Source organism: Physella acuta, unplaced genomic scaffold, assembly GCF_028476545.2.
Source record: "Physella acuta isolate Inbredline_101_S28 unplaced genomic scaffold, ASM2847654v3 ptg000889l, whole genome shotgun sequence".
NCBI lineage: Eukaryota > Metazoa > Mollusca > Gastropoda > Physidae > Physella > Physella acuta.
The window spans coordinates 476,542-488,416 of NW_026732406.1; the positions used below are offsets into that span (position 1 = coordinate 476,542).

The following is an 11,875-nucleotide window of genomic DNA, read 5'->3' on the forward strand; positions in this document are numbered from 1 at the left end:
TTTGTTATATGACACATTTGGAAAAATCTGGCAGCATAAAGCTTAGATTGTAAAGTTTGTAAACAAATAAATATATAACTTAATTTATTTTCAACAAGTAGAATTGCAAAGGAATATATGTAAAAAATAAACATAATCTAGACATAGTAATTAGTCAATCTAAAAACAGTTAACTATAATATGTAGATAATACCCTCTTAGGTTTAAAAACATATCAGAAATAAAATATAAAGGTATAAAAAAAACTGATTAAAACATTATATAAATTATGCATTTAGTAAATCTATATAAACATTGCACTAACCTACAACCCACACAAGTAAGTCTGAGAAGAAATCTCAATAGTATGTAAACATGTTTTTGTCAATTACATGATATGTCTGTCAAAAAATAGTCCCTGAAAAATACAATTAAAAAATTCACATTTTAATTAATGTAGCTTAATGTATGTATTAACAGTAAAAAATAAGCCAGCTTTCCATTTATTAACAATATATTTGATTAAGTCTAATTTTTGTTAATCAAAACATGAAATCATAATACTAGATACATAACAAAGAGATGACACAGAGCAACAGCTATTGTTGTTATCAATAGACTCGTTAGAGAAAGAATAATTACACAAGCATTTCAAACCCAAAAGAAAAATTGTTCAAGTTTAACATAAAAATTATGTAAACATCTAAAACTATCGACAAGAGGTTAACCCAACTTAGCCTTAAAACAACAGTAACCGCTTCTGAGGCTACAAAATAGATATATTTATCTGGACACACCTGGCATCTAATGGGGTACTGTGTGCTTGCAACAGTAACTGCTTCTGAGGCTACAAAACAGATGTATTTATCTGGACACACCTAGCATCTAATGGGGTACAGTGTGCTTGTAAAGTGCTTTCCCTTTATATACATTTATATGCTGCCATGTTAGAATTTCTTTAACTACCTTATTCAGTGGGATGTTAAAAAAATGTAATCTCTAAAGAATACATCAGTATTTTGAGACTATTTTAAAATAATAACTGTGTATGAATTAGTCAATAACATTTGTCAATAAAAAAAAATAGTAGACTGACAAAATATAACATGTATATATTGCATACAAAAATAATGTATCAAAAATATAAACACCGACATGTTTTAGAAAAAATTGCAGCAGCTAATTGGAAGCCACAGCATATTACATAATACTATTATGCACTTAAAAATTCTAACTTCAAATATTTATTACCATGGAGGACGTTAACTTAAACATCCCATATTTTAAAAACCAGCCAAAATAAAATCCTCTCTAAACCATACTCTAACATCACACGTTACTTAATTTTTAGACAAATAGACATGTGTCACTGTTCAATCATAATTTAATACAAAGAATTTATTTCTTAGTTTGATATTAAATATTTCATGCACATAGTTTTACAATAAAATTATCTAAAATAATTATTAAACAATTAATTATCCCAGAAACACAGTTTTACACTAACATTTTTTAAAGCACTTATTGAGCAATGGAAGAATCCCTGTTGTATTATTGCTGTACCAGAGTCAAATGATAAAAACAATTTTAACATGATGTTATTCTATCTGCCACCAACAGCTTTTTATTCACATCAAGCACTACTTGATCACCATTACTTGGGTCTGCTTTTTTGGAAGAAGAGCCACTGGAAAGATAAAAAGTAGAAAAATTTAGAGTTAAACAAACGTAAGTTATAGAATTGTGGACTTAATATAAGACAAATGCCCAAGTTTGAAGGTATGGATATGACTTGAAATGGTTATTGTCATTTATGGTAAGCTGGAAGTAAAAATACCTTTGAATTATCTTTAGCATCATATGCCTAGTTACATCCCTTTATTTGCACCTGGTTACATCCCTTTATTTACCCCGTTACATCCCTTTATTTGCCCCTGGTTCCATCCCTTTCTTTACCCCTGGTTCCATCCCTTTCTTTACCCCTGGTTCCATCCCTTTCTTTACCCCTGGTTCCATCCCTTTATTTACACCTGGTTACATCCCTTTATTTGCCCCTGGTTACATCCCCTTATTTACCCCTGGTTACATCCCTTTATTTACCCCTGGTCACATCCCTTTATTTGCCCCTGGTACCATGACTCACTTAGTGAAAGACTGGGCATCTTGAAGTGTCTCTGGTAACTTTTTGTTGAGAGTCTCTGGCAGCAAACAATTCAGCATGACAGCACAAATAATGAGACAGCCACAGATTAGTAGAGGCAGACTGGTGCCAAGTCCCCCACTTGACTCTACACCCTAGATTAAAACAAAATAGTTTCCCCGTAGAAATTTAATAAACTCATAGACACTTATGGGTGGATTTATTTAAATTTACACCATAATTTTACAGTCAGATTCAACAGATGCTACAACTAAAGAGTTGTCACAAATTTAAAAAGTAAACAAAACCTACCCAAATAAAAAAAAAAAATAGAAACGAAGCATAAAACAAAAGAAAAGTTCCAAGAATAAGAAAATACAAAAATGAAAATCCAACCAGACTACTATATAATCTTGAAAAAAAAACGATTTGGAGCCACTATAAGATTGTAACAGTTTCAATATAAGTAAAACATTTTTAACACTGAAAACCGTTTTAAAAAAGAACAGTGACAAAATATTTTATTATTAAATTATTATTTTAAAACAGTACCTGTGCTGCTATAAATGGGGCCAATATTGTCCCAATCCTCGACCAGGTAGCGCTAATCCCAAGCGCAGAATTCCTGATGACGGTGGGGAAAACTTCAGATGAGTACATAAACAACACACCAAAACATCCAGCAGCACCAAACTTGCCTATCATAGCCAGGGTTGTGGTGATCCATTGATAATCTGGGGGAAGATTTCAAGTTATTTGTTGATAATCTGGGGGAACATTTCAAGTTATTTGTTGATAATCTGGGGGAAGATTTCAAGTTATTTGTTGATAATCTGGGGGAACATTTCAAGTTATTTGTTGATAATCTGGGGGAACATTTCAAGTTATTTGTTGATAATCTGGGGGAACATTTCAAGTTATTTGTTGATAATCTGGGGGAACATTTCAAGTTATTTGTTGATAATCTGGGGGAACATTTCAAGTTATTTGTTGATAATCTGGGGGAACATTTTAAGTTATTTGTTGATAATCTGGGGGAACATTTCAAGTTATTTGTTGATAATCTGGGGGAACATTTCAAGTTATTTGTTGATAATCTGGGGGAACATTACAAGTTATTTGTTGATAATCTGGGGGAACATTTCAAGTTATTTGTTGATAATCTGGGGGAAGATTTCAAGTTATTTGTTGATAATCTGAAGGAACATTTCAAGTTATTTGTTGATAATCTGGGGGAACATTTCAAGTTATTTGTTGATAATCTGAGGGAAGGTTTCAAGTTATTTGTTGATAATCTGGGGGAACATTTCAAGTTATTTGTTGATAATCTGGGGGAACATTTCAAGTTATTTGTTGATAATCTGGGGGAACATTTCAAGTTATTTGTTGATAATCTGGGGGAACATTTCAAGTTATTTGTTGATAATCTGAAGGAACATTTCAAGTTATTTGTTGATAATCTGGGGGAACATTTCAAGTTATTTGTTGATAATCTGAGGGAAGATTTCAAGTTATTTGTTGATAATCTGGGGGAACATTTCAAGTTATTTGTTGATAATCTGGGGGAACATTTCAAGTTATTTGTTGATAATCTGGGGGAACATTTCAAGTTATTTGTTGATAATCTGGGGGAACATTTCAAGTTATTTGTTGATAATCTGAGGGAACATTTCAAGTTATTTGTTGATAATCTGGGGGAACATTTCAAGTTATTTGTTGATAATCTGGGGGAACATTACAAGTTATTTGTTGATAATCTGGGGGAACATTTCAAGTTATTTGTTGATAATCTGGGGGAAGATTTCAAGTTATTTGTTGATAATCTGAAGGAACATTTCAAGTTATTTGTTGATAATCTGGGGGAACATTTCAAGTTATTTGTTGATAATCTGAGGGAAGGTTTCAAGTTATTTGTTGATAATCTGGGGGAACATTTCAAGTTATTTGTTGATAATCTGGGGGAACATTTCAAGTTATTTGTTGATAATCTGGGGGAACATTTCAAGTTATTTGTTGATAATCTGGGGGAACATTTCAAGTTATTTGTTGATAATCTGAAGGAACATTTCAAGTTATTTGTTGATAATCTGGGGGAACATTTCAAGTTATTTGTTGATAATCTGAGGGAAGATTTCAAGTTATTTGTTGATAATCTGGGGGAACATTTCAAGTTATTTGTTGATAATCTGGGGGAACATTTCAAGTTATTTGTTGATAATCTGGGGGAACATTTCAAGTTATTTGTTGATAATCTGGGGGAACATTTCAAGTTATTTGTTGATAATCTGAGGGAACATTTCAAGTTATTTGTTGATAATCTGAGGGAAGATTTCAAGTTATTTGTTGATAATCTGGGGGAAGAATTCAAGTGAAAACAGTGTAACAATTTACAACCCTTTTTTGTTAATTTGTTAATTAACCACCATTCCCTTAGCTTTAAGATTTAATCCCCCTTCTGCTAATATTAAAAAAAACAGTACAAGGCATTTGTTGAAGTTGAATGAAATATTATTTTTTTAACCCTTTGAGCCCTGGCCTCCCTGGCCTAATTTCTCCCATGTCCTGAGCTCCCAGGGCCAAACCAATTTTCACTTATCTGCTCCTAACTTTGCCTATAACTTTTGAACCGTTTGAGATAATCAAGCCAAATTTGGTATCCAGACTCAGGATCAAACAACAATGCAGCAAGATTCTGAAATTCTTCATTTTTTTTACAATGTATGAACAGAACAATGTATATAAAACGAACACATAATTATTGTTTTGATAGAACATAGAAGAAACCAATTTACATTTAGTAATTGTTTTGTTATTATTGATACCTGGCCATACTAGTTCAACGCCAGAAGTCCACTTTTGTGTGATAACTTTCAAAACAGTTATCACTGCCGGACCCGATGCAAAGAAAAACTTCGCATGTTTTGCACCAGTAAACAGTTTTTTTTCGCTTCGTCAAGTCTTTGTCTTTGGCATCACGTGCATCAGAACGTACTTGAACAGTTTCATTGTCACTGTCAATTTTATGTCACTGTGTTCAGTCTCAAATTCAATATAGACCAGGAATATTATCTTCTTCATCAGATTCAATAAGTAGTTGTATTGCCTGAGATGCAGTCATTCTACTTCTTTTGTTGATATTTCGGTCTTTTGCTTCATCTTTTGCACCAACTTTATGTGCTGAAGTCGATGGCTGTGGCTCAGCTTTTCGTTTTGGCGGCATTGCTACGAAATGTAAACACTTTCACTTTCTAAAATCTACTTTTAGAATCATAATCCCGCACTCCCGCACTAAAAAGACATATGCGCAGTTTTAGTCAGTCTTCCGCTAATTATATTTAATAAGACGTCATACCGGCCGCTAGGAATAAGACGCTAGATCATCGGGCCGGAAAACCGGCTTTTCGGACATATATGCCTAATGTTGAAGCCGGTTTACCGGCCTGGCGGGCTCAAAGGGTTAAATAAACAATATTTCTCTATGAATAAAGATATACTTTGTTCAGTCAACCATGTCATTAAAATATAATCTGTATCTCCTTCCTAGGAATATAGAGTTCATATTATAATTTATACATGACTTGCAGTTTTTTTCTGTGCTGTCTCAATGACATTTGGAGGTGGCTACTTAGTGTTTTTTAATTATGTTGAGAACTCTAAACAATGTAACCCTACAGTGTGCATCCCTAATGCCTTGCGCATGTGACAACAATTATGAGTAGCTTGTAATTTCTTATTTATCTGTAGTTTTCTCTTCTTCAATTTAATTATTTTGTTGAATACATCATAAACCCATACTAAAACAAGCCGGTTTATGACAAATCAGGTTGCACCCACAAACAAGTGAGATGACACAGTTGTAACTCAGCAACACATGTGACCTACCAGCAGAGACAAAGACAGTTGTGACAACACAGCTGAGACAGGCCACACCACTGGTGGACAGCATTAGACAGTGGACAACTTTACGACCCAGCCTGGGGAGACAAGACATAGATTTAGAAATGTGTTAATAGGTTACAGGTAGAAGAAACTAAAACAGTAAAGCATTTTGTATGGACAATTGTTGTTTGATACATTAAAAAAATCAGTTGCTATTGTAACACAGCATTGTAAAAGCTTAAATAATTTAAGCATGAAGTGTTTCATCATGTTATTTCAAAAGTTCTGGATATAGCTTTACATTTTTTTAAAGTTGTGTATGTAGCTACCACTACATGTAAAAAAAGGTGTGTATAAAGCTACCACTACATGTAAAAAGGTTGTGTATGTAGCTACCACTACAGGCAAAAAGGTTGTGTATGTAGCTACCACTACAGGCAAAAAAGTTGTGTATGTAGCTTCCACTACATGTAAAAAAGTTGTGTATGTAGCCTACCTGTCAACAGTGAACAACGTGAAGAGGTGGGCTGGGAACTCCACCAGGCCAGCCAGGAACAGGTTGAGAAAGATGGAGCCTGTCCCCAGGTTCCTGGTGTTGAAGTTCAGGCCATAGAAGGTCAAGCTGATCACAAACCTGAAGGTCAAGGACAAATAAATTAAAGCATTTCCCAAACCTGAAAGTCATGAAGAAAGTCATAATAAAAGCTGAATGTCAGGGAAAAGCGACATTTCTTTCAGGCACATCTCTCGGAGGGTCACCATCCACCACCTACACATGAAATAAACATATATATATATATATATATATATATATATATATATATATATATATATATATATATATATATATATATATATATATATATATAATATATATACATATATATATATATATATATATATATATATATATATAGAAAATATATACTTTAACCATTCTCCATCCCATAGAAGTTTCAAGTGCAATCACCCTGTGAAAAATGTCTGAAAAAAACCCTCAGGAATAGCCTGATCATTATCATAAAGCCAGAAGATCAAGCTTATCACAAGTCTAAAGTTCAGTCCAACCAGAGCCTTAACAATAAGGAAAATGATCACAACAAATATGAGAATGATCTTGACTCCATCAAAAGACCAGTGTCCTAAATTGAATGTTATGGACATGTTGGGCGATCATGTCCTCTACCTCACCTTGATCCTATGTTTAATGTCTGTCTCTATTTTATGTAACAGTATTACACTTACAATAACATTTAAAAAAATAAAGAAAAAAAAATTTCAGACTTACCAATTAAAGAAAATAATAATTGATCTTGTAAATAAAACTCTACTTTTGAAAAGGTCAGTTAAACGACCCTTGGAGTTTTCATTACTTTTATCCTTAACATTCCCTCCATTATCAACAGTGTCTTTAGCAAGCATGAACTCTTTTTCACAATCTTTGTGGGGTAAAATGGCATTCAATACAGAGTCTGGCACTTCTTTCTTGTTTACTCTGGCTGCTTTTAACACTGTCTTGCGAGCTTTAGAGTAGTGTCCCTTTTGGATCTGCCATCTTGGTGATTCAGGTATAAAGCTAGATAATAAATTTAAACAAGTTTTAAGGTTTTTTTCTTAAACAGAGTTTAATAAAATCATAAAATCATGTTGTCTATGCCTTGGTAACAGAAACTGGTGTAGTCTACTTCATCTACCTAAAGTAACAAGATGTAAGTATAACAACTAATCAATGCAAATAAACAAACAAGATAATTTAACCAAATATTCTATAAAAATTGTCCCATTACAACAATTAGCTAAAATTTTCTAAAATCTTCCATCAGTTTTACATTATCTTTATCAGATCAATTTTGTTTTAAAAGCAACTACTACAAAAATGTAGGATTTTTATGAGATAGGCAAGTTTTACTATACACATTTTTAAAAATTATTTTGAGGTATGAAATTGAAATAAATTGAAATAAATTGAAATAAATCACTAACTTTCATACAAAAAATGTTTTAAAGTAGTATTCTTGTCGAACTCACCACCACATGAAATAAAAGATGATAAGAGGTGCTGTGATAGCCACCAGCAGATACTGCCAGTCCCTGATCAAGAAAGCTAGACCAGCCAGGGAGACAACTCCAGTGGAGAAGGCCAACTGAGTTATCATCCCTGCATTTGTTCTTTTAGATAACCCAACTAGCTCAATACCTGAAACACGAAAAAAAAAAATAACCTTAATAAAAATCTGTGAACAAAACAATAGCCTAAAATGAACTTATGTTTCTTTAACCCCAGGAACATGCATTTTTATCAATACTTTAAGTATTGAAGGATAACATAACAAAATTAAAAAAAAAAAAACTAAAAAATTCACTTACAAGTAAAAACTTATTTTACAAGTTATTATGAATAAATCTTTGGGTTTTAGTCTTTTAGAGAAACTAAGCCTTGACTTATAAGTTACCTATAACACAAGAAAACATAAACAGGCCTACCTATCACATAGGCAGATGGATAAATCCCTTGTGTGGCCAGGCCTACAAAGAAATTTAGGATTGTGAATGTTATAAAACTGTTACTAAAAATGAGGCCAGTCCCCATGATGGTAACAAGCGTCAGAGAGACGTACAAGCAGACCTTGCGGCCCAGACTGTTGAACAAAAATAATTATATTAAATAATAAGACGTCTGAATAATGTATGTAAACACGGGAGATTAACTATTCTGATCACTTTTTAAAATTTGAATTGTTATCTGATTGTACTTAATATTCAGAATTGTTTGTGTTTTAGCAGAGCTCATTAAATGGCATAGAATCAAGAAGGTAAAATAAGAAATTTATAAAGGAAGAAGAGACATCCATGCTGAAAAAGGAGGATACATAACTAAGGGGAAATCACAACAAAAATAATATATATAAAGATAGAAAACCAAAGGCAAGTTATAAAAAAAGTATCAAGAGAAAGAAATAAAACTAGTTAGAATGTTTGATGAAAGAAAAAATTTCATCTTTACTTACATGTCTGATGCTGTGCCCAGTACAAATGTGCCAGCTAGGAATCCACTATAGAATATCATTGTGGTCAAAGAGGTTTGAGGAGAGTCATCACATACAAGGTTGAACTGTAGAGTTAAGAGGGATTTAATTCATAACAACATTTTAAATTTCTGTTAGACTGTTAAATGTTAAAAATGTTAAATGAAGAGATGGTTGTAATATGGTAACCCCAATGTCTCTAGTTACGGAGGTTGAGTTTGGATAAGGTCAAAATAATTCACCTAAAGTTATCTAAATAGTAAGTATCAATGCTGGACCTATTTATAGAGAACTATTCGCCTTATAGCTCATCATTATGTCCCTAACAAATACAGTACATGAATTTATGTAGTTGATAAATGATCTGTTGGATTTGTGTGAATTAGACCACACAAAACAATTTCCATCTTTTTATCTACATGTGGTTCCTCTGCATTATATTTTAACAGCATCATTTGTTACAATACAATTATCTAAAGACAGTCATCTAGCGAAGTACACATCTAGAGTTTCATTGTATTATCTTAGTTATATTACTACAGGATGCTGAATGAACAATATGTATCCCTATTAATTTTTATACATTTTTTTACGCCCATGATTATGTCATAATATAACAACTGACCTGACTAGCAACTGTAGAAAAAAACACTGACTGGTCATAGACCCATTTGCTACATTTAATTCTGGTAGCATTAACAGGCTGATTATGATCATCGTATGTGTAGTTATCAGGTAAATACACAAAACACGAGTCACTATCACTAAGTGGCATCGACATGTTCAAGACAGCCTGATGATCAACCGATGTCACGTCAAAGGTGTCATTTTGATAGCCGGGGATTTCACACCTGAAATAAATATTAAAATATTGAATGATAAAATATAATAATATAAAAAAAAATTTATGAGTGATGTATCCATCCAATTTAATAAAAGTTAGATATAAAATAATTATTTATGTATGAAAATTGGAACAATCGCAGTGCCCAATATTATAATAGGCAACAATCAGAAAACAAGCATTTTAATCAAGCTATAAAAACTAATGTGTTGTTTAAGTAAATTTTAACCCACACCTGTGTTTGGGAATATAAAGCAAAAACACCATCACCACCATCCTCATACCATGAAAGACACTGAACAAGCAGAGTAAAAAGTAAACCCTCTTCTGGTAAAGTCCACATGCTCCAATGTAGTGAAGAATGTCATCAAAACTCATGTTGCTAGAACCTGAGGAAAATATGTTGACATTCACACTAAAGACATGTAATATGTAACAATAGGCTTTACTGTATGCCATAGGCCTTAGCCCTGCTATGGGCCTATATAGGCTATTATCACAACAATAATAAGTTAGAAGCATATGGTTTATAAAGACCTACATAACCTAAATAAATGCTCAGACAACTAAATCTATTTTTATAGGACGTTGCTACTTAGTACAGTAACTTGTCTATTTATCTAATATCTAGATCTACTATAGAATTTTTATTAGATCTATAATGATTAGGGGCCTATAAATAATGAGCTACTTGCTTTACTTGATGATAACCTGAAGTTGCTCTTCTAGTAGTAGATCTAGGACTGTACTAGATCTACTTACAAAACAAGACTTAGTTAGACTATCAAATATGTATACTAGATCTAGATCTCTAAAGAATACTAAAGATCTAGATTTATCTACTATCTATCTAAATGTAATGACATGTAGATCTAGATCTAGATTCTAGATCTATTATGAGATCTAGATTCTAGAGTAGAGATTTACTACTAAATTACTACAGACTACTCACTGACTACTGGACTGGGTTGTGGCCTTTGAGTGTGAGGTCATTTTTAACTTCTTTAGTTTATACTATACTTTATTCTTTTATTTTATTTAGAAAAGTCATGTTAAGAGAAAAGTACTAGATCTAGATCTAGTATCTTCCAGATTTTTTTCTTGGGGGGGGGGGGGGGGGGGAATCCTATCTTGTTCGGGGTGTGGGGGGGGGGGGGGACCGACCCCGAAGAGATGCCTGGAAGAAACTCTGGCGGTTAATAAATTAATAACTAACATAGATCTAGATCTTAGTTAGTAATAGTACTATTACTAACTAAGATCTAGATCTATGTTAGTTTTAAATTGTCAAGCATAAAAAAATCAAGACACAGATCTAGACTAGATCTAAGTTTTACCTTTCCTTTAACTTTAGTTGTTACTGTTACTAGAATCTAGATCTATTATATTATAACTCGGTAGAAGAACCGGTTTCTTTTTTGCCTTTTATATTTTACGAATAGCGGGTTTTATTGATATGAAGGTCATATTATGCCGGTGAAGGCCCGCTAAACTTAGTAAAATTATTATTTCGTCTTTTTACTGTATAATTTTAATAATAGACTAGAGATAAGCTTCAATATTATTAGCAATATTAGCCCCCTATTCAATTAAACCCATATAAAATAAAATTTCGAATTGATTTGTCTATTATAGTTTAGTAACATACAAGGATTAAAAGATGGTTCTGCGCATGCGCAGTGACCTATGGCTAGGGTTAGAATGAGGGTTAGGGGTAGGATTAGGGATAGGGTTAGGATTAGGGCTAGGGTTAGGGTTAAGGATAGGATAGGATTAGGGTTGGTATTAGGGTTCTGCGGTTGTAAACACACGCATGCGCAGTACCATCGAAAACATCGCCGCTAAGTCGTAGTTTCTCTCCATTGCGCATGCGTATCGCATGCGTATCTTATTCCGACTAGAATCGGCCAAAGGAAATATCAATTACACTGTTGATGGTTTTTTTTTTACCAAACAATGTTTTGAGAACTTGTAGGCCAATTACTCACTTTGGATCTAGATTCTACT

General features: G+C 32.9%; 1 protein-coding gene across 2 annotated transcripts; it reads right to left on the reverse strand.

The window, feature by feature from the left end:
* Nucleotides 1–1,469: 1,469 nt before the first annotated feature.
* Nucleotides 1,470–11,394, reverse strand: LOC131952705 (organic cation transporter protein). Of its 2 annotated transcripts, none has more exons than XM_059315481.1 (12): nt 11,206–11,394; nt 10,153–10,257; nt 9,650–9,875; nt 9,007–9,110; nt 8,483–8,637; nt 8,027–8,195; nt 7,287–7,574; nt 6,495–6,632; nt 6,002–6,093; nt 2,672–2,853; nt 2,123–2,274; nt 1,470–1,666 (listed from the first exon to the last, which is right to left on the reverse strand). In XM_059315481.1, the coding sequence occupies exons 2-12, from the start codon at nt 10,209–10,211 to the stop codon at nt 1,567–1,569; spliced, it is 1,665 nt and encodes a 554-aa protein (XP_059171464.1). In that variant the 5' UTR covers nt 10,212–10,257; nt 11,206–11,394; the 3' UTR covers nt 1,470–1,566. The 2 variants fall into 2 exon arrangements, with proteins under 2 accessions (XP_059171464.1, XP_059171463.1); XM_059315480.1 differs by having other exon boundaries at nt 10,104–10,257.
* Between the last annotated feature and the right edge of the window lie 481 nt (nt 11,395–11,875).

Excerpts from the sequence above, each read along its gene's own strand:
- LOC131952705 (XM_059315480.1), bottom strand. The coding sequence starts at position 10,246 with ATGAGTTTTGATGACATTCTTCACTACATTGGAGCATGTGGACTTTAC. Across the intron at positions 8,196-8,482 it reads TCCATCTGCCTATGTGATAG|GTATTGAGCTAGTTGGGTTA; the intron begins GTAGGCCTGTTT and ends TTCGTGTTTCAG. Across the intron at positions 2,275-2,671 it reads CCCCATTTATAGCAGCACAG|GGTGTAGAGTCAAGTGGGGG; the intron begins GTACTGTTTTAA and ends GTTTTAATCTAG.